This window comes from Limanda limanda, chromosome 5 (assembly GCF_963576545.1).
Source record: "Limanda limanda chromosome 5, fLimLim1.1, whole genome shotgun sequence".
In the NCBI taxonomy this organism is placed as follows: domain Eukaryota; kingdom Metazoa; phylum Chordata; class Actinopteri; order Pleuronectiformes; family Pleuronectidae; genus Limanda; species Limanda limanda.
In genome coordinates, this window is record NC_083640.1 from 28,656,038 (window position 1) to 28,679,645 (window position 23,608).

A 23,608-nucleotide genomic window follows, 5' to 3' on the forward strand; every position below is an offset into this window, starting at 1 on the left:
AGCCTTTAAGTGTAAGACCTACCGCCTCAAGCTCTTGTTCATACCAACGTCCATCATACTTCTCAACAAGGAGACATGTTGATTCTTTCATAAAATTTCCCAATAAAAGTATATATAGTATTGGATTAGAACAGCCTCTGGATTGTTGCTGGGCTTTAGGCTATTCTCACTTTTGTAGGACCTTGAACTACTCTGTAATTACCAGATTTTGAGAGCAGAGCAAAGAAAAAACTCATCTACATCTTATTTGGCCTGTTGTATGTTTATTGTTAGTGTATTCATTCCTTTGTACAGTCTTTGTACTTTGGGTCTCATTACGCCTCCCTCTCTCACCCTCACTTAGTCTCATCATCTTTCCTCTTTTCCACCCCCCTTCTTTACTCAACTGTTGGTCCTCTCTCTCTGCTCAATGGCCCTCCAAAGACAAGGGATTAAATGGAGTTGAATAATAACACTTATTGAGGTAAGAACCACAATTTTGTAATTATAATTTAATAATATGAAAAATCTTCAGTAGGCAAAGGCCCATTTGAAGTTAGGAGATATGACCGGGTCACTCGGAGTCTAGACGCTGTCAAGAGGAGGTGGGTGGCACAATAGATTTGAAAGACACATGGGAGATTTTGCTACAATATTTTAAGAACGGCATCCAGGGATTACATGACAAGAGAAACATGGCCAGAAAGATCACTGGTCAGATATGGTGGGAAAGTGGAGGCATAGAAATATGTTTTTCTATAGCCAATGTTAAAGCATAGAGGAATAAGACAGAATGTCAGGGAGGAATTCTTCCTCAGTCGACTTTAAAGAGCCCGTATTGGGCTTTTACTATCAGTTACTATCTGAAGGGGGTCAGTAGGGACCCTCAAAGTGAGAAAACAGTCACTCCGCGGACTTTTTCACTCAGTCCATTCTAAGAAATATGTCTTTGAAATGGTTTGTTTCAACTTCGGAGGTAGGCTGACGTCAGCTACTCCTGCACTATTCTCTCAGCCCCATCCAACCGGTACCAGTTCAACCTCTGAACCCACCAACCCCGGGGACAGGCCTTGTCACGTGTCACTCAAAGTGCAGTCAGCCAATCGGCAAGCTCTGCCGTATGGCTACAACAGGCTTCAGGTGATAGGTCTGGTTGCGTGTCACTCAGATAACAGTCAGCCAATCAGTGGAGGGGCTCATAAATATTAATGAGGCAGTCAAAAACAGCCTGTACTGTCTGGAGCTCCAGAGAGAGGTATGAGAGAGGACCTGGAAATACACATTGCAGCAGTTTTTTCGACTTTAAACCACTGATATAGCATCTTAGGGGCACCAATACCTCAAACTAAATCCCTGAAGAGTGTAAAATATGGGCCCTTTAACCAAAGCTTCAGAGGAGTATTCAGGGGGATAAAATAGAAGTGCAGTCAGGGCATAGCAACAGATGCACTGTTAATCTGGTTTGTCACCGAGTCTGAACCCTAGAGCTCCCTCTCTTCTCCTCCATGCTGCTCAGGGAAGATATTTTCTTGGGCTGGAGCCAACTCCAAGTATAGTGCTGTCATGAATATTACACTGAATTTGAAATTTCAGGGTCAGTCAGAACACAGCAAGCAGCACTGAGTGTTCAGCTCTGCTCAAATCAAAACACTACATCAGGCTGGATGGGCTTTTCCCCCTGTGCGAATAAACATTTCACTCACTGTTGAGTGTCCGAAACTGATATTCAAATGGTTCAATCCACCAGCTGGACCAAGACACAGCCACACGTTATTCCTCACAACAAACAAGGACCATGCCATATCTATACAGTATATAAAGATTTGTGACACTGTACATTGCTAAATTGGTCAATTAATGCAATCATGTTTCCAGAAATTGAACTGAAAATGGACTGTAGGTGGCAACTGCTCAGATCTCAGCATCAAGGTTTCTTTAAACAAAGAGCTCCTCTGTGCCTCCACGCTGCCACACAAACCAGTATTGTGTAACTATGGGAACAAAAGACACAAGAGTGTTGCACTGTGAGGTCAACTCAGTGCTGGAGTTTGCTCTGAGATCGACTAAAGCCCAACGGCTATAGTGGCCGCTGGTGTTTGAGCTAGCAAGTGACTAATTGGCCATTGTGGAAATAACAGTGATGCTATATCATCCAATATGTGAAAAGATGTAGGTGACATGTATGGCACTGTAAATCTATGACAACAGGAAGGTAGGTGAAATGGTGTTTTAGGTCTCCTCCACTTGGGATTTCTTATTCAAACATCTGTCCCATCTGTAGTTTGTGTCCATTGCTCTTTGTGTCTCTTATAATATTGGCTGAATAGAGTAAGGGGTCTTTCTCTTTCTTTGTTGAGCCATAAGCTTATCCTGTTTATCAGCTTATCAACTCACTCTATTGTATATGCTGCATAAAGGGTGAATCAGTTTCTGGCAATTTTGTATATCAAGTGCACATAGGTTATGAAAGGAGGATGGGGATGAAATGCATCACAATAAGCATTGATCTTCCTACAAACCCACTACATCATGTGGACTCCATTGAAATGTAAAGAATTACAACAGTTAAAGGGCTAGTTCACCCAAAAATTATAATTCACTCATTATCTACTCACCCTTATGCCGATGGAGGGGTGAGTGAAGTGTTTGAGTCCACAAAACACTGCCGGAGTTTCAGGGATAAACAGTGTTGCAGCAGAATGCAATAGAACTGAAGATAGTAGGGACTTATCTTCAGACGTAAAAAAACAACAGAAAAAACACATAACATGCACTGCTCGTATGGTGTCATACGAGTGTCCGGAAGCCCCAACATTCATATTCGACTCCAAACGGCGTCATGAACACATTTAAAGCCTAAATGCCCGTGATATCTTCCGACGAGGTGCATTAAGGGATTGTCGGAAATGTTAACGTCCGCTAGCTTGACCACTTCTGGTGGACTTTTAGGTGTGTGTGGTGTCAGACAAGTGTCCGCAAGCCCGACATTAGTATTCTACTCAAAACCAGGCCATTTACTCTGTGGTTTAAGCCTAAAACCAGCAGAGGTTAAGCTAGTGGAATCCATAGGCATGTGTCTCCGAATATAAACACATTTGTCATGTGTGAATACAGTGTTGTTATATACATGTTATCATGTAAAATAAACATGTCGATGTCTGTGCATCTGAGCTCAGTGGCTCCTCTGGACATAATTGGCTGTTTTCCACCTCACCTGCTGCAGTGTGCTGCAAATGGAGCTTCCACGTTGGGCTTGTGCAGGATGACGCCGGCTGAGTGTGTGATGTGATGTTCTTTTTCACAGGCACAGTGCGGCAGTAATTCAGACTGAATATATTGCCTGCCTGCCTGTGTCACTAAACACAGCGCCAACTAGGTGTGTGTTTGTCTGCCTTTGCCCTCACAGCCAGTAATTTCATAGTCAGTAAAGCACCCTGGAATGCAAATAATGAGTTTGAATTCATGTAGAATGAGTTGTTGGACAAACTGGCAAATTAAATCGACAATTAGCCATTAAGCTCTTGTGTCCGGAACACTGCTGCTGTGTGTATCAAAGCATTCAACAGGTAAGGGCAAATAAAAACCTCTTCAATGCAGTGTGAAGGAGAAGCAGTGCATTAGACACTGTTGGTGATGAAACAGCTCAGCAACCCTGAGCAAAGATTTCAGCTCTGAAGTCCCAAGTAAAGCCTCTCAACACTTTGTTTGCACCTCAAGCCAACACAGAATATTGACATCATGTATCATCATAAAATCCCTCAATTTTCATGAAAGTAAAAGGTCTGGAATATGATGACTCATCAGGACAATGATAAGTATTAAACCCAGAAGGGTTACAGATACTTGTGCTTGCTTTAATATTTATTGTTCATTTAATGCTACTTCATGATTGTATTCTGACAGGTATAGTTACTTCAATACAAAGCTTGTGGTTATGATGTGGGAAATTGTGTCCACTGTATCTGGCTTTAAAATGGTCAAGTCATGAGAAAACCACTGCTAGGCTGTGGCCAAATATAATCTAATGTCAACATTAATGTATCGATTGTATGCAATCGATACATTTCCTTTCCATCTAGAACAAAACGAATTGTGCGGCCTCCAGCATTCTTGAAAATATTTGCAAATGTCACAACTGATGAACTTTCAGAAAAAAATCTGAGGTACAGGTCAAGTAAACCTGATCCTATATAAAGGCAGCATTAAGATTTACACAGTGGCCAGAGCCACACAGTTTTCTTAGGAGCAGTTAAGTCTCACTGGCACAATAAAACTGTGTGATGAAAAAAAACACCTGATAGGTGGAGTATATGCAAGCACCAAGAGAAAGGCAGAAATACATTTTTTTTCTATTATTGTTATTTTCATTAATAATTTATTATGAATAACATTATTAGCAGCTTTCAATAATTCAATAATTTCAATAATTGTTCTTGATCCATTCACCCATCCATCCAAAGCCGCAACTGTGCCATCAGGGTGATTTTTCAGCTACCAAGCAGCACATGTCCTGCTCAAATGTCCTCACGTTCTTCATACAGGAACTGACATTATTGATTATGATCATAGCTTAGGGCTGGGCAAAATGGCCTATAACAAATATTGCAATATTTGTATCCTATATCTCAATACACGATATATATGTTGATATTTTACAAACTCGCTGACATAAGCATTTCCATTGAAGGTGAACACTTGTGTGAGTGTAAACTTCAAGGTGCTCCGACCGCAGACACACACACACACACACACACACACACACGTTCACTTTCGATGGAGTGAGCGCCTTTCACGTTCAACATTTGTAAACTGATTTGTTCGGTTCAGCGTTTACAAAGAATATGAACAACACTGTCAATAACCATACTCAACTCGCTGGGACTCACTTTCTTTCCCTCCTCTCCTTATACAAAAATACGCATGCAGGCAGGAGAGTTTTCTGGACGGGGGGGGGGGGGGGGGTGAGAGCTGTCTGCTGTGAGAGGGGCATGAGAAGAGAGAAGTGAAACTCTAAAAGAATTCATGCTGCTTAAAACATTCTCGTGACAATTTACACTCGATGGTCACGATATAGTCATATTATACAGCTCACCTGGAACAAGCCGAGATACACCGAGAATATTTGATATATCGCCTACCCCCCTTAGAGCCTACTGACAAATTCGACAATAAACCAGCCATAAACATCAGAATACAGTCAGACTGAACGGTCTTACCTCCAACATAAAGATTTTTACTCCTGTTCCTCTGGGAAATCATTCACACTTCAAGGCTGAAATCCTTTTTTCAGACCTAGACAGACCTGGATGTTTTCTTGGTTCTCTTGGCTCCCAGTATTGATTCATTCGTCTTGATAACAAACAAAACTCAATAATTTACATCGCACTGAGCCAAAACTAACCATTTTCATTCTCTCCTCCATGCTGCCTGCTGATACTGATTTATATGGAGTCCCATTGGCTTGTGGTGTGGTTCAGTTAAACATCTCCCTGGTCACAGAGAAAAGTTGATGTGACTCAAAGGACAAGACTCAATTAAGATGATTAAACATCAGATTGCCAGGCTTTAGAGTAGGCAGACATAACAGGTCGGGGGTATGGTGGCGGTAAGGTTCAGATTAAGTTAATGTGAAATATATCGACTGGGAAACAGACTTTTCCCAGAATCTATGCACGGAGATCTAATGCTAACCTGTGCAGCTGGTGATGCATGGTCACTCACTCATTGCAGTGATATTGCGTGTCTGGAATATGATTGTAAACAGCTTCTGGCTTGTTGTAGAAACCCTTGTAACTTATGGTTAGATCTAGTCTGACTCTTCACAATGTAGCCTGTTCGAGTGGCTCTGTTAATGCTCAAGCGGTCCACACTTCATTTTCTGTTGGTGCTTCATCACATTCAAAGCATTCTATTGTCAAAACACTGGTTTGCTGTAAAGCAGCCACAGGATATGCAATCTATTTGTCATAAAAATGAACACCATTCGTGTTTGATGTAAGAAAATACTGCACAGGATTTGTGCATTGTGGGCATGTTTTATGGCCGTATCAGTTTTAAAGATGGCAGAATAAAAAGAAACTGATGCTTAAATGTAGAAGTTAAATAATTTATTTTTTAATATTTAAAGTGTCCATTTGGCCATTAGCAGGCTAATGATTTTGATTTGGGGCTCAACCAGAATTGCATTACATACTGTGATGCTAAAAATAAGCATTACGTATCTTTTTAGTTAATTTCCTGCTGCAGCACTTCTTCTAACTTGATCCGCTCCGCATCTGCTTTGATTAGTCAGCTGCCCTACTCATTTGTAACTCTTCAGGTTTTTCAAGTGTGTGATGCCATGCCCCTTACCAAGATTCTTCCTAATCAGCTGTAAATACTGCTCTAACCATGGTAATAGTGGCATTGGTTCTGCCGTACCAATTGGGACTGTAGCCAGGCCACCCCCTGATTCTGCCATAGTTTCTACTCTTTCAAATCATCTATTCATAGGACTGAAAAATAATTGTAACACCTCATGAAATGTCTTGGGCTTTTTATTAATTTATCTGCAGAGAACTAGTCCTTTCTAGGTTTTTATCAGACATATAGTTTAGGGGATGTTTCCCGTTTTATTCATCTTGTCTAAATGTATACGTGATCTGTGCCTATTTTATTCTTTTTTTTAAGCTGTTCACGCAAACTTAACCTCTCCTCCGTGTTTTGCTATAGTCCTGTGAAGTTTGAGTGGTGTACTTTTCCACAGCAATATTGTATCCATAAAAGCATGTCTGTGTGTCATAGTTACTGTTCTGCTTGGTCTCGTCAAAAGATGGAATATGTAGTTTGGAATTCTGTGTGACACAGGGACTACTTCAGGTCAAGTTTCTGAACAACTACATCTGACTCGTGCACATGCTAGCGTGCTGGGAACAGAGCAGCACTAATAAGTCACAATAACTTTGACTTTTCTTGTATTTCCCCTGTACAGTGACATTTACCTCCCCATAGAGTTGTGTTCTCAGGATTGTACATCATTTCATTCAATAAAGAGCTAGTGGAGATAGACTGAAAACCATGGCTTCTCTCCAGAGTGCCTTGTAAACTGGCAGACTAGGTTAAATAAATATGGATGATGCTACACAGCTAATAGGCTTTGCTCCTGAGAGCAAATCCACTGAATGCTGCGATTCCATGTGAATTAACTGACTGCTGTGTCACATCCTGTTCTTTTAGTTATGGAATAATAACCTATTCTTACATCCATTATGCTTATAGTGAGTCCCTATGTGACATAATCCATGGTCCATAACAAAAGTGTCTGAAATACAAATCAATGCACTAAAAACGTGCAGGTAAAGTTTATTAAATGCATTCCTCGATCAGTGCATTTGTAGTTAGAGCCCCAATAATGTGGAACAGTCTGCCCTTTGAGATCAGACAGGTGACATCTTACCTCAGATGGCTTCTATGAATGTTTGACATATGAGATGTTGAATGCAGGCTATTTAAAAAGTAAACAAACAGTGAATGACCCAAATGCATGTTCATGTAGGCTCAGGGCGTGTGCCGACCGACTGTCCGCTCTTTGTCTCAGCTGCGACTGCCTTTTGAAACCTAGAAACCAATAAGAAGTATTTGCAGAGGGTTTAATAAGCGCTGGCTGTCGGCCAAACAGTCGACTACTCATTTAAGTCCAGTACTTCATTACATTATATTTTAATTCTACTAAAAATAGTTTTGATTAACAAGTTGTGATCTGCCATACATGCTAAATTTATGATCAATGGCCTCTGCTTCAGAACAATATGAAAATGATGAGTGTGTGTGTGTGTGTGTGTGTGTGTGTGTGTGTGTGTGTGTGTGTGTGTGTGTGTGTGTGTGTGTGTGTGTCAGTCCTTCATCAACATGCTCAGTTTGTATGTGGGTATGCTCAGCTCAGGGGTGTGTCCAGCAGTAGAGCGCGGAGGGTAGAACTCGTATGTGTTTGTAAAATAACTGATGACAGATTACATTAAGAGGTGCACTGATTGCACAAAAGAAAAACACATTTTCACTCTGTATGGCAATCTAAGCTAAGTTAACCTAACTGGCTGCAGGATGCAGCTCCAGCTTCAGACACAACAGAGGTATGGATATAACAAATAATTACATTTATTCCGAACTGTCCGTTCAAAGGATCATTTTAATAGTTCTGAAGATGACAATATCTCACCATGCACACCAGTGGTTTGGTTATAACATAATCATCATTTAGATCTTTACTGATCATCATCTAGTACAGTCAGAGCTCTGCCGTGTTGCTGTGTCAGACTGGAGTAGTGTGGCCCCTGTGGTTTTCAGTGTAAATAAAAACGGTCTCAGATTTGTGTGTAGAGGAAAATGAATCTATATCGCCTCTGTTCATCATGAAGGGATGCAGAGAAAAATGAGGATCTTTATAGCCAATACAAGTCAGGGAGTTGCATGCAGTACACAGCAGCTGTCAGGAAGGTTGGACATTTGTAGCACACAGAGGAAGTGGACACGGTTCTAGAAATGTCCTTCGATAATAATGTCACAAACATTGGTCCATTTATATAATGAGTGTCAACACAAAGGTGTTCAGTTGTTCAGACAGAAGATTTCTCCCTCTTTCTCATACGTTTATGGTTTGGCCTTTTAGTCTAATGAGGCATATTCTTCAGTCTGGTTCCAAGACAGCCTCTAGACAGTCACATCCTTTAAACCTTAATAACCAGACAGTAAAAATGAACTATGACTTTGACCTATTCATAAAGCTAAATGCATATTTTGATGGGTAACACCATTCATCGTCCATCTACTTTATAATTTCATATTTTGTCCTCTTCTAAAACAAAAAATAAAATTATATATTTAAAAGAGGAAGAGGATGGCCAACGTTAGAGTCCATATACAGTATATCCAGGAGAAGTCAATGTGTGAACACAGCAGGGGATCCCCAGCTGGAGTTACTGCGAGCGAGTGGGGGTGTTTTGTGTCGTTGCTTCATTGTAAAACTCTGCAGCACTTTGCCAGGCTCTCTCTCTCTCTCTCTGGGTGTGTCGGTGACCCATCAAATCAGCCATGAAGTTTTTACTGTTTTACTGAAACCTGTAGCTGCTGCCATATAGTTAATTGACTTCTGTGGGAAGATACATTGTTATTATCAACACATTATTAGCTGTTTGTTAAGTTGTTGTATTAGAAATTAAAATTTCTAAGCTTTGTGTAATTTTTTATTATTTCTTATCTCAAACAGTAAATGGTATTTTCTTCTGGCACAGTATTCTTTACAATCTTTGCAAGCTGAAGGCTCATGTAATCTGTTGTTGTAGAGATACCACACATAGAACAAATAAAATACATCACCTTCTACATGTAGGCAGCCTTGTACAATTCACTCAATTTACCTTGTTTTGTCTTCAGAGTCCGTGAATGGTGCTGCCTCAATTTCTCAAGTATGACCAATTTTATTGTTTAGTAAACTGAGGCCAACAAAACAGGTTTATGTTTGTTGGGCAGAGCTGCAGGCGAGCGGCTGGCGGGCGTGTGAACATAGAGGTGGGGCTCAGTCACATACTCATAGATTGGCAGACAGGAAATTAGTCTAAGGTGCAGAGATACATCCAGTACATTTTCGTTGTAAAACATCTAAATATGAAGAACAGAGTTTTAAGGGTTTATTCAAAGTCAGAGGCGGAACTTTAGCAGTTTATATGGTGGAATGTAAAAAAGTATGAGAGTTCTTTCATGCCATTTATTGCTGGATATCAGCTATTTAAAAATAAAAAGTATATATAAATATTTGTGTTTTCCTTGTAATAATTTGGTGAAAGGCCTGTCAGTCATACCACATCAGTAGCTGAAGGGATTTAGCGTGTAGATAAAGAGTGTAGATAAACACAGGGCTGGTGAAAAGAAGAGAAAGGGAGGGAGGGGAGATCATGATGTTAGGAGGGTGATTTATCCTCCTCACACTGAGATACTGAGATACGTGATACCTGCATGTGTATTCTATGTGCACAGACTAATTCTCCTCCAACTCGTTCTTTGTTTCTGCAGATAGTGTTGAGGCAGCAGGCACGGTCTTAATCCTGGATTAATTAACAGAGGGAGAGAGAAGATTTCAGTGGAATAATTACCTTTGTCTCCTTGTACCTTTGCAAATGTGCCCATTATAAAAACATTTTGAGTAACAGTGAACATTTTTCCCATTGTACATGAAGGCCTCAATATAAACATGTCCGACCACTGCTGTAAAGCTGACTTTTTCATGTCTGACTTGCTAACCTCTGGCTATTGTCTCTGCTTGAGCGATGTATGTGTCTCCGCCCTTTCTGGCTTGTGAACACTGTGATTGACAAGTATGTGAGTGAATTACTGCAAATTAAATGACCGGTTGTGTTTAGAACAGTTGTGCAAAGGCCACAGACACCTGCTTTTTTTCCAGACAACCTTATTTACTGATGGCTATATGGACATGAAGGATTTCAACAAGTAAGATAGAAATTGTTTCGGAAACAACTTACTAACCCTACCTATCATAAATTTAACATATTGAACATGTACAGGTTCTGTTTCCACTTTAAGGGTGAGTTCCCTGAAGAGGAAGTGTTTTAACCATCTTCATGTTGTATTTCAGAAAGTCTAAAGTAGATTTAGTCTCACAGAGATGCGACTATGGAATGTAACATAGTACATCATAGTAAACATATAATTTAATAAAGCAGGAGGTGTAGGTTTGAGGTGTCCAAGATGTCAAGACAGCTTGTGCTGATAAGAGCCGACGCTGTCCATGTGCAGTAAACAAAATCATGGGATATCTGCAGCGGAATTAAAGGCTCCATTATGCTTCTACGTATCCGTTTCTCGGAGAGGGTTGCATGGAGAGCGGAGAGTCTTTTTGATTTTTACATCTCCGACGACTGTACGTTGAAAACAATTCACCGCCAAACCCATAGGTGGCGCAATGGAAGACAAGCTCAGAGAAGCCTACCCCATTTATGGGAAGAAGAAGTCCACGTGTGTCTGTTTACCTCTGTCGGCTGGCCTCCCACACACTGAACCATGGCAACTAACAGAACTAAATAAAGTGACACCCAGCGGGTCAAAATGCTGATGTTATCGTTTCTTAGCGCAGCGGTTCCCGGTCTTGTTTCCGAACTCTGTTGCTAATTCCACAGCTCTGTGTAGCTTGAAGCTAGACGGAGCTAGCTAGCTATCATCCCAGCTTCCACACACAGTCAGCAGGGACTCCCGGCACTAACTACTACCCAGTGTTTGCTTCTAACCTGGCGGTATTATAGAAACAGTGTCATGATAGAAGTGGAATTAAAGTCGTGACGGCGGGTTTTTGCACTGTTACCACCGCAGTTAGCATGGTGGCTAGCCCACTAGCCTAGCCCGCTAGCGCCGTTTTGAAAGCTTGTTATAACCGTATGTGACCGTGCACACATGCCGTCAGTGCTCTAACGAGCCACCGTCAGCCGGACAACTCCGCTGGCTTAACACACACGTCACATTAATCGTAGAATCGTAGTTGACGGATAGGGCGGTCTTATCTGTCCGTTTTAGAAAAGACGTACAAGCATAAATTGGCCTTAATAAGTTACGTCCTGTCGCTGCCTGCTGCACCACCAAACCCCTGGATCCTGTGGAGGATTTGGTTTTGTTGTTCTCATCTGAAAGGCAAACTGCGGAGAAAGTGCCGACCCAATTTTCTGGAGATCCCTCACAGGGCATGCTATACAGTGGAAACCAAAACTAGTAAACTAGTCAAAACGTATCATGCTCCATAAAGTCCCCAGTGGATAGGAGCTTGTACCATCACCCGAACTTTACAATCGTGTGCATGTGTGCAGTGTGTGTGTACATCCTGTCGGCCTGGTTATGTGTGTGCAGTGTGAATATGAGACGTATAACATGACAGGCTATCTGCCGCTGTAATCAGTCACTCCAGTGTGGTGCTGCTGGTCGTTCCCTGTGGTGCAGCTAGAGGAAGAACATTGGAGGTTTCAAGCTCAGCAGCTCAGCAGCTCAGCAGCTCAGCGTTTTACTGCGCATTCATTGCTCCTCATGTTCTTCATCACGTCTTCTCCCTCACCCTCCTCCTTTCCATGCCTTCTCTCCATTGTGTGTTGCTCCTTATCGTCTCCACCCTTCCACTCCTCACTCCCTTCTATCTTAATATGGCTCCCCATTTGAGGCCTCTTTTCTCTTCTCTTTGTCTTCCCTCTCCCTCATCTTCCTTTATGCCTCCTCTTTCTCCTTCATCCCTGCTTCCTCTCCTGCCTTGTTTTCTTTTGCCACCTCTGGCATGATAAAGTGAGTGTTGAAAGTGTAATTGTACCCGTTTCAATTTCAAAACTCACTCTGCTTCTCCATTTATGATGCCACTCTTCTTACCCACAGTTTCTACCGTATAGTCTTACCTTCAATCCATTATCACTCCTTCGGTTCGTACCCTTTTCAAGCTACTTATTCCCTCCATCATCTTCCTCTCTTTTTCCTCTCCATGCCTCTCTTTCCACTCCACATAGGCTTTATATGGTGTTTAAAATGTTTGACCTCCTCTGATCTTCCTCTACTCATCACCCTGTCCTCTGCCTTCTTCTTCTCTGTCCTTTTCTACTACACTTCTCCATCTCTGCTCTTCTGCTACCCCAATAACTTTAACCACCATTAACCCCTCAATTAAATTAATTTAGATTTTTCCACATATCTCTCTACCAATCCATCCTCTTCATCTTCTTTCCTTGCATCAGTTATCATTTAACATGATTTGCAGTCAGCGTCTCCAGCCCGATTTAAAGAATCTGAACCTGTGCATTATCAGTAGAAAAGACTTCTAAATACAGATTAGCTAGTAGCAATGGGGGGTGGTTTACTCTTTAAAAACAATCAAACTATTAACAGCTATCATTGTATGATACTTTTCACCATGATGTAAGGTCAAATTTCATTTATGTTTATTTAAACTTAAAAAAGTGGTTATGATATATTTTTATTAAAACTTTGAATCTGAATCTTCTCTTAGTCATAAATTAGTTTAATCAAATCTGACTGACATGCACACAGTAGCTGTGTCTTAAAGTCTATGATCGTGGCCTTAGTACACAGCATAGACCATTGACCAGCCCCTGAATTGGGACTCAGCTAGTTCTAATACAAGACTCTTTACAGATTGTTGAATGAAATTTGCTCCAGTAGAGAGAAACTGTGGGCCTACAAATAAACTGGATGAAAATACGGTGCTTAGATTTAGGATCAGAACAGTTTTGGGAGCCCTTTCTCAGAATCAGGTTTTATTGCCAAGCAGGTTTACACATGTTCAAGGAATTTGCTGTAGTGTATTTGTGTAAGTATAAATGTAAAAAATATTAAAAATAGGATACACAAATAAAATACTATAAGCACCAGGGGAGGCAGTGTGCAATACCTACAGTTTGTCTATTATTTGCCACAGGAAGTTAAAGTGTTACCCCCTGATTCTATGTTTAATCATCCTTTTCCAATTACAAATCATCAAATGAGAAAATCTTTAAACCACCTAAACCTGTCACTTCCTGTTTACTTGAGCTTTGCTGCATGCACCTACGATAGTAAAGGTAAATGTATATGGTTGGTTACTACCCAGCTGCTGTAACCTATACTCCATATTTGTTGTGTGTGCAGGATCCTGGCCACTGTGGGGGCAGATTTTGACCTGAGAACACTGAGAGCTGTGAGAGTTCTGCGGCCGCTCAAACTGGTCTCTGGCATTCCAAGTAAGTCAAGCTCACAGCTAAGCACATTTATTTCATCACAGTTAATGTAATGATTGAAACTAATAATAATAAAGCACTTTGCAAGAGATACCAGAAACACTATCAGAGTCAGGCTGTGGTTAACTTGGCTTAGCATAAAGACAGGGAAACAGTTTAATCACATTTGATCTCAGTAGTGAATCCATACATTAAGTAGAAAATGTAAAAATGACAGATTTTTGTTTGGAGGTGAAACTCTTTAATGGTAAAGAACAGCCTAGTGCAGGATTTCATCACCACAATGAGGTTTACAAATGTGATGCCAACATCTCCGCTCAGACACTAAAACAAAAAAATCAGGATACACAAAAGATGACTAATTTTATAAGATGTGTGTTTTACAACAAGTTCCAAGTAAATATCCTTCTCATTCTCTCCACATCTTTCTGGCCTCTCACCAGTAAAGGTGAAACAAACTAATAAAATTGTCTCCATGTGTTTTAAATCATACTGTTCTTATCTTGCCTCAGGCCTTCAGGTGGTATTGAAGTCCATTATGAAAGCCATGGTACCTCTGCTGCAGATTGGCCTGCTGCTCTTCTTTGCCATTCTCATGTTCGCTATCATCGGCCTTGACTTCTACATGGGCAAGTTCCATCGCACCTGCTTCAGGATAGACACAGGTAAGCAGGAGCAGACGTCAAGCAATTTCTAAGTTTTAATCAACGCAGGAGTTGGTAGAACTTTGAGCTTCGACATGTACCGAGGAAGGACATTGGGCTAATGGAGGCATTTTAATGAATTATATCGTGACATTGAACTTGATCCATTTATTCATTGTGCTCCAACTGCCAAAAACTCTTCCACTTCTCCTGTAATGTCAGATAACACTTTGAGGTTTATGCAAAGTGTAAACTATGTAAACCCAATTTAAAAGGCTTCTGTAAATCCTATTGCCCCTGAGCAGTGTTCTGGGTTCAAGCATCTCCCCACAATCCAAAGACATGCTGGTTAATTGCAGACTCCAAATTGCCTCTAATTGTGAGTGTGAAAACATTGTTTGCCTTTATGTGTCAGCCCTGAGATAAACAGCTCATGGTGTACTGCACCTCTCACCCTTTTGTTTTCTCCGCATCACACATCTTGAGTGCTGCTGGTAAATTAAAAAACTGCAATTGAATTGAGGCTGAGTAAATTCTGTACCCAGCTGCTAAAAAGATGGGAAAACACCAACGTACTGTATATTCTTTGGCATAAATAACATTACACAATGAAAGTCTTAGAGACCTGAATTATTTGGGTGAACCCTTTTTTTAAAATGCACTCTTACACCATCAAATAAGGCCATGATGCAGACTGTATTCACCCTGCACACATCACAATGACATCAATGGCATTATTACAGTATGAAAAGTTAGCATTGCCTCATCGAGGAATGTAGAGCACATGCAGGGTATGAATCGCTCCTCTGCAGCTTCTTAATTAATGTTTAACCATCAAAGGGTTTTACAATCTGTAGTAGCAAACTGCACACTTTATTCTTATATAATTTTAAGGTCTATGAAAAAACAACTTAAAATATAGGCAAAAATAGGCAACAGAGGTTTTACGTACAAAGTAGAGAGACTAAAATATATTGACACCATGACGAAATATAATGATTACATTAGGTTAGATGTTGGGCTGCCTGCGTACCATGAAGCATTGTGAGAGACCACATACCCAAGAGGCAAATCTCAAGGATACTGTTCATTCATTCTGATCTAAGTGCGAATAGATGTTTCAGAATTAAGGCTCTGAATGATTTATATAATGTATAAATGTATTTATGGAAAATATAATTAAAACATCAGTCCAAACATGTTTATCATGTTAGCATCCCTCCCATTGGAGGTCACTGTGGATAAAAACAGTAATATATCCAATGTACATTCAGTGTCAAGTATCTTAAAGGGATAGTTCACCCAAAAATTTAAATTCACCCATTATCCACTCATCACCATGCAGATTGAGGGGTGGGTGAAGTGTTTGAGTCGACAAAACACTTCTGAAGTCTCAGGGTTAAACTTTTTTAGAACAGAACCAATACAATTGAAGTTAATGGTACCACTCTGGAAAGGGTCACCAGCTATAAGTACCTAGGCATTTGGGTTGATGAGAAGCTCGATTTTAAACCACATGTGAGTCAACTCGTAAAAAAGCTAAGAACAAAATTGGGCTTTCTCTATAGAAATAGGTTCTGTTTCACTTTCCAAGCCAGAAAACGCATTATTGAGTCTGTTTTTATATCAGTTTTAGATTACGGTGATGTAATTTATGGAAATACATCCCACAGCACACTGAAATCTCTGGATGCTGGATACCATTCTGCTCTGCGTTTTATCACAGGAGACCGCTATGGCACACACCACTGTACTCTCTATAACAAGGTTGGCTGGCCAGCCCTGTCTGAAAAAAGGGATGGTCATTGGAAGATTTATATTTACAAAACAATCATTGGGCTACTGCCACTATATCTCTCCTCTCTCATCAGCTGGAATTGTAATACCCACAATACTCGCTCCCAGAGCTGGCTTTCATTGTATGTACCTCGTGTTAAGACCAACTTGGGGAAGACAGCTTTCTATTATAAAGCACCCTACATTTGGAATGAGGTCCAAAAATCTTTAAAGTTGCGCTCATTTGTTTCATTGACAGAGTTTTCGAGTCTGGTCTCATGTACAGCTGACTTCTCCTGCAGTGATTGTAACTGCTAGTTGACTTGGCCATAGTATTTTATTGACGAATTGTTTTATACCTTGTATTACTGTGTATATATATATGCATATTTATTTCATTCCTATTTATTCAATATATTAACTTTTAATGTATCAACTTTTTTATTGTACCCTTGGCACCATTGAAAATGAGGGTCTTATCCCTCAATGTGACTTCCGAGGCTTAAATAAATATTCAATCAATTAATGGTGACCTCTTCTTCAGACGTAACAACAGAAAAAATGCCTCCATACTGATCGTGGTGTCATCAAGTGTCTGCAACCACCAACATTCAAATTTGACTCGAAACAATGTCATTTACACCATGTTTTTAGCCTAAATGTAGTCCGGAAGTGGTAATGCTAGCGGACGTTAGCACGTCTGACGGTTCATGAATAGACCTTGTAGGAAAATATAATTTAGGGAACATTTAGGCTAAAAACACTACTACGTCGTTTTGAGTTGAATATGAATGTCGGGGCCTGCAAGTATTTTTTGATTACGTCACAATTGAGTTCAATTATATTGGATTCTGCTGCAACAAAGTTTACCCCTGAAACTCCAGAAGTGTTTTGAGGACTCACACACTTGACCCACCCCTCCATCAGCATAGTGTGGAGTAGAGAATGAGTGAATTTTCATTTTTCAGTGAACCATCCCTTTTACATTAATGATACTTCCCGGAAAGCTGAATGTGAATCTATATAAATCTTTGTGTCTTCGGCTGTAGGTGAGCAGACAGATGAGTTCCCCTGTGGCCTGGAGGCTCCCGCGAGGACCTGTGGAAACGGCACCTCCTGTATGGAGTACTGGATCGGACCCAACTATGGCATCACCAACTTTGACAACATCCTCTTTGCTATTCTCACCGTATTCCAGTGCATCACTATGGAGGGATGGGTGGACATCCTCTACAACGTAAGACCACATACAGAAAACATATGTGGGCCTTAATGTTGTCTGTAAAGGGTTTGGTTTAAGATAGTAACTTCTGAAATGTTCAAAACAGATTGCATCCGGCCTGGTTACAGACGACTTGTACAATTCTCTGATTTGGTCAGTTTTTCATATTTTTTGTTCGTCTTTAGCACTGATGGCTGGTTTTCCTGGTTGAAGAAACAGTTGGCCAATCAGAGCTTTGTGGGCAGGATAAGGAATGGATACACCAGTTTTATATACATAGCCAACTAGCATCATCAGTTATAAAAAGGAATAGAAAAACATACATCAAAGTGACTGACGCGACCGTTCAGGCTATCTTACGTCGACTTTCAAAAATAACATCTCTTAAATTTGGCCTGTATTTTATGTAAATACAATACATGTGTTCAGCCTTGTATCATGTAGAAGAGCAGGTTGTTGCTTTAAAAAGAGAACATAGTTAGAAATATAAATAGTTTATGATATTACCAAAATCCTTTTTTCTTCCCACTGTACTTGAACAAAGCTAGTAAATCATATAGTTATTACTAATATTCAATTATCTTTTTATTATTTACAATTCCAGGCATCATCTTATTTCAGAAAGCTTTTATGAATTCTGTTAAGGTCATTATTTACACACATTAACTGCATACCCCTTCTTTCACAATGTTTCACAATGGTTGGGTGTAAATATATGTAAATGGATGAATGACAGTAAGATGTTGATGCTCTGAATTGAAATTGCGCTTCCCCATTATATTCATACTGTGCTTCTATAAGCAGCTCCTCTCTATTACTCATACACTTACACACCGATACAGAATACAGAATCATAGGGGACATTTTGGGGATTAGTATCTTGCAAGGTCACCTCGGCAATATAACCACTTTCCCTCCGACCTGCTCTATATCCTGAGTCAAAGTCACCCATGTAAAATGTTTTAACGAAAGCAAATGCAGTTCTTAGCTGTGTCTCAATTCTCCACCTCGTGGATCTGTCCGTATCACGCTTGAACTTAACTGAACAGCTAACGGTACACATGGTTAAAAAAAACAAGGGGCATTAAAACTTTCTCTTCATGCCCAACTTTAGCTCTGTTGCTAGGCAACAGCGATAAGGGCAGGACAAGCCGGTGAAAGCAATCACAGACATTCTCTGTAGACCAGACCTTCCCAATTCAGATGGGCCTTCGCCATCATTGCAGCTCACAAAGGAGGATATCTTTGTGGTCCAGGTAGATTGTGTCCTCCGAAGGATGCAGCTCCTGAGTTGAGACATACCTCATGTAACTGACAATCTATTATCACATTTGGTTAATGACCACCTGAAATGAAGATTAATTTAGTTTCCAGTGTAGCCATGACTTTCATTGGCATTGCATATACTCATTAAATGCCATTAATGGTATGTTTTACCTTCTTGGTCTTTTGTCTCGAATGTTGCCAGGAAACACATTTTTTCTCAAATGTTTTAGATTAAGCATTTTGTTAAAAGGGTGGCCTTTGGATACCAACATCTGGGAAGGAGCCTCACTCAGCCCAAACTGAGACATTGATATATATTGTTATTATAATAATTATAATTTATTTAGTGCCAAGCAAAAGAAAAAAAAACTGTCTGGGGCTGGGCAGTGTACGCCACTGTGAATGTACAGGCTTGTCTGTCCTGTGCATCGACGCTGAGACACTGAGCGTTTCCTCCTGATTGCTCCTTCCCCTCCCAGCCTTCCTCTGGGGATGATTAGAGGCGAGCACAAGAGCTTGCGGAGTATGACTCACATACAGCTCCCATTAGGACCGCAGCACCGCCACTTTACTGCTCGCATGAAACAAATCACAGCTCTCCTCCATTTGCAAGAGTCAGATTTATATCATGCCAGGGAAACAATTATGCAATAGGCTAAATTATTAAACAGCTGTAGTGGGAAAATAATATGTGTTGAGCTGTGTGAGAATCTCCTGGTAAGGGGATGGAAGAGGGCAACAGAAACAGAGTAAGAAAGAGAGAGAGGAGGGAGGTAGAAAGAGTTAATGAGTGGTTTTGTTGCTGAGAACAAGACAATTGTTTTCTTAGGCAGGTTGGATACAGAGGATGCTGCTTTGCGTCTCTAATGTCAAACACAGTAGTTGTTTCCCCAATAGCAGTCACACAGGAACATGGACAGCAGGACAGAGCTAAAAGAGTAGTGAGAGCAGATTCAGGTGCTTTGAGTGATTTTGCCAGCATTCATGGTGTCAGATACAACCTGTTTTAGTCATTATAATTATTTATGAGCTCTTCCGAACCTCACCATAGAGTTTATTGTCAGTGAAAGATTCCGCATATTCCCTCTTTTGATTCAGAGAAAACATGTTTGTTAGTGCAACTCGCTGAAGCCACCCTGTTCACCCGGGGGCAGCTCAACAAGCTGTAAACATTTCCCACAGCTGATGCTGCTTCACATTAAAAGGTTGACTTTTATTGTGAAGCAACAGGAAATGTCACTGAGGTTAGAGTGGATGTTTCTACAAAACAAGACATAGTTGTCTGCAGCATTTGTGTCTGGGGATCACAGGAAAGGCTGTTACAAGCAGAGGCAGCCAAAATGAGCTGTTAGATAAATTAGTGGAGTTGACAGGCTCTTACTGTGGTTTGAGATGGCTGGCACCAGGGTTTTCCCACAGTGCATACAATGTTCATCCTTGTAAAAAATGTCATAATGTGAATGGGGTTTCTTGTTACCCAAGAAAGAATTATGTTGTTTATCTTAGCCCCAAAGGATTATTTATCACCTCACATTTTACCTTTTCAATTTTGGTTCTTTGTCCTTTCCCGGTTTAGCTGGGGCCTTTCGTGTGGTGTTGGCATGTTCGGTAGGCCGGCCTTCTCCCACTACCTACTGGTTGGTGGAGTTCAAAAGTACTTTGATTCTCTGCTCTCTTCTCTTGGCAGCATGAACAATGACTTTAAACCAATTCCCTGGACCAATACAGTAGGCTAAAAGACACAAAAACTGAGTTGATCACTCGCTATGTTATTTCATCACAACGAGTGACCTCTTTCACATTACACAGGGTTATTTTTCGATTCTAGCCTGTATCTGTCCAATGTGAAACAATGAAACATCAACTCATCAAGTAACACACAGTATCTTATATCTTAATTGATAAACAGCAATTTGAAGTTGTGATGGAAATGGATCTGAACCACTCAATAAATACAGATACAAATATTCTCACAGCATCGAAGGATTCAATAATGAACACATGAAAATGAATATAATAGTGAATATAATAGCAGAAGTTGGGGTTTATGTTGAGGATCTTCCTGGTTATGTTGATTTCAGTTTCACTTTCTGATCATCTTTACTCCCACAATGTTGACTATGATTTAAGACCTTTGCTTCATCAGTATTAGCTGCTCACATCATTCACAAGATGGATGATCCCAATTTGGCTGAGGTGTTTATCTAGAATTAGACCATATTTTTTGTAGGTATTGAGAGGGTTAAATCGAAATATGAGAATACACTAATTTAACACTTTTGGAGTTTCAGGTTCTTCAACTGTGTTGCAGACAAATCCAATCCAATTGAAATAACTATTGATAAATTTTTCAATCTTAAATAAAACAACTTTCATTGTGAACGTGAACTATGCCTTTACAATCACCCCCTTCCTTCATCATTAGCCTGCTCTTTTTCCAGTGCTCTGCACTGACAGACTGGTAATGTCCTCTGGCCACACAGGCATAGGTTGCTGTTTTAGCTGAATGTGATTTTTGGGATTGAATTGTCAAGGGAGGAGTGCGAGCTGTCTCATTTCCCGCCACTTTGGGACCGTGCCGTGTCCTCTTTATCAGAGAGGCCATCCATCATGGCTGTACAGGCACTCATCTGTCTCTGCCAAAGCTGTGACTCTCTGATGGGAATAGAGGGCAAAAGTCAGACTGTCAATTTCTCATTAGAAGACCCCAAAGACCTCTCAGCCATACACACCTGTTTCTGACAGGCGCTGTCACCAGTTTAATGCTTTGCACTACCTCTATTTTTAGAAAGCATCTAATACATATACAGCAGAGTAAACCTGCTATTGAATCATTAACCATATTAACATTCGATATTGATGATCAACCAACAAAGTACTTAGAATTAGTCATTAAGAGATGCATTAATGCTTCACATTCACTGTAAACGGGCTACAAAGATTTGACCAAACTCTCACACCTGTAACATCCTCCTTGTTTCTTTTTGATGTGTTGACACAATTTCACTCTCCCTATTTAATTAAAATTCACATTAACATGTTATCTGTATCTGTGATAAACAACAGATTCCTGTCCAGCGCTCATGTTACTGAAACAGCAAATGAAGCTGCATCCATCTGGGTATCCCAGCTGCTGTGTGGGTTTTTCTGCCCCTATTAAATGAGGTGTGGTCAGTCCCAGTGTTAGCGAATTGATAGCTTGACCTAGTCTGAAGCATACACATGATAATGGACAACATGGCGGCTTCCTAAAAGTGGCTTCCTAAAACTTTACTGGCTGCAGTAAAGTTTATAAACCCCAACTCCTCCATGTAAGCAGATGGTTTATGGACAAGATGAAAAAAAATGTATTGACAGCTGTGACTGACTTGAAATTGGATGAGGTTGTGTGGGTGGGACATCACTACCATGGTTCTATTCCCAGATCAATACTGTGCAGTTTGTCGCTCCAAATATTGTTGTTAATTCAGAGTTCAGATGCTGGATCATTTGGCTTAATTTCTGGATAGTTGGATAAAGTGAAGACATATTGTCCATCTTTATATGCTGTATATCGTCTGAAGTCAGGGATGCAGTCTTTCAATGAAGTTTTAAGGCACATTAGCTATATAATAACACCACTTCCTAGGCAGGTGCACGAAATATGTGTGCTGTATATCAGATGCACAGATGATCTGCTCTTTTGTGAAGGCTAGTATTTGTTCTTACTACCAAGAAAATCTGCCATTATACTATTAATCAAGGAACAATGGTCCCAGGTATGAATCCCCAGGTTGGCAAGTCAACAATGTAGCAATCGATCCTTCTGGTTTCTAAATGCGTGCAGACCATTGTTTATGGTTTTATCCAAATAAGTCCTTCTCTTTCTTTACACAAGATGAGTCCTCATTTAGTTTTACCTGAGACTCAGATAACTGTGAACAAAAATGTATTCTAAACTCAGCCAAAATTATTATTATATTGCATCAGACTGCATTAAAAGAATAATCTGGGTATGTTCTGGGATGATTACGGTTAGCTCTTGTATGAATGGACTGAGGATCTTTATTCCTTACAGAATTCAATTCAATTTTATTGAATAGCACCACATTTTTTCAGCTAGCAACAGCTCTTTGACTGAGTATTGTGTTACATACTAATTAGTCTTATTCTATTATCTTGGCAGGCTTTGTGTTTTGCTTTTTGCAATCCCATGCCTCACCCATAGGAGAGGACAGTGTTGGCGTCACCAACCTGTTTTCATGCTTGTCTGAGCTCGTTAGGGTCAGTGAGTGGTGACCAGATCCCCTCTGGCCACACAGTCACCACCCAGCAGTGAACAGCAGGCATACTTTCAAATTCTGTCAGGTGGAGCTCTGGGGATCAGGATGTTTACAAGCCAGAGGACAACAACATACAGTGTAGACCAGTGTCTGCTTCTTGTCCTCCGGTACTGCAAGCCCATGTGTCTCCCTGCAATTTCAATTCCATGGTGAAAAGAAAGTTCCATAATATACTGTAATACTAATACTGTAGAATGATCAAGTTCAAATATACAGTTTTTTAAGGGATCATGAATCTGGATCGTTCCAGTCACTTTAACCCTGATGTCCTGGCTCTGAGCGTCTTGTTTTAATACGTGTCTAAACTCTAAAGTGAATCCAAAAAAAAACAAAGTGAGTGCAGTACTGTTCAGGTCCTAATAACTTCAGTGTCAGTGGAGTTCAGTGATCAGTAAGAGTAAAGTGAGCGCAGGTCAATGGGAGAGTGGAGGGAGGACATTCAGACATGAGACCCTGACACGGTAGAAGACGACCGGACCTTCAATGTGCGTGTCTGTCCTGATCCTGAAGCAGCCGTGGGACATTGCCCCTAAAAAAAATTGAACGTAGCGGAAAACATGAATTGATTATGTTCTGTCTCTGCATCGATGCAGAGTCGTCCACGTCCGCATCGCGATGCATCAAAAGAGGATTAATTTCTCCACCTCTAATGAT

General features: G+C 40.5%; 1 protein-coding gene across 1 annotated transcript in view; it reads left to right on the forward strand.

The window, feature by feature from the left end:
* Positions 1-23,608, forward strand: part of cacna1ba (calcium channel, voltage-dependent, N type, alpha 1B subunit, a) — a 125,108-nt gene that overhangs the window by 24,877 nt on the left and 76,623 nt on the right. Inside the window, exons 4-6 of the mRNA XM_061071017.1 lie at positions 13,636-13,727; positions 14,237-14,389; positions 17,194-17,381. Of these exons, the coding sequence (XP_060927000.1) occupies positions 13,636-13,727; positions 14,237-14,389; positions 17,194-17,381 (433 nt within the window). The remainder of the gene's footprint in view (positions 1-13,635; positions 13,728-14,236; positions 14,390-17,193; positions 17,382-23,608) is intronic.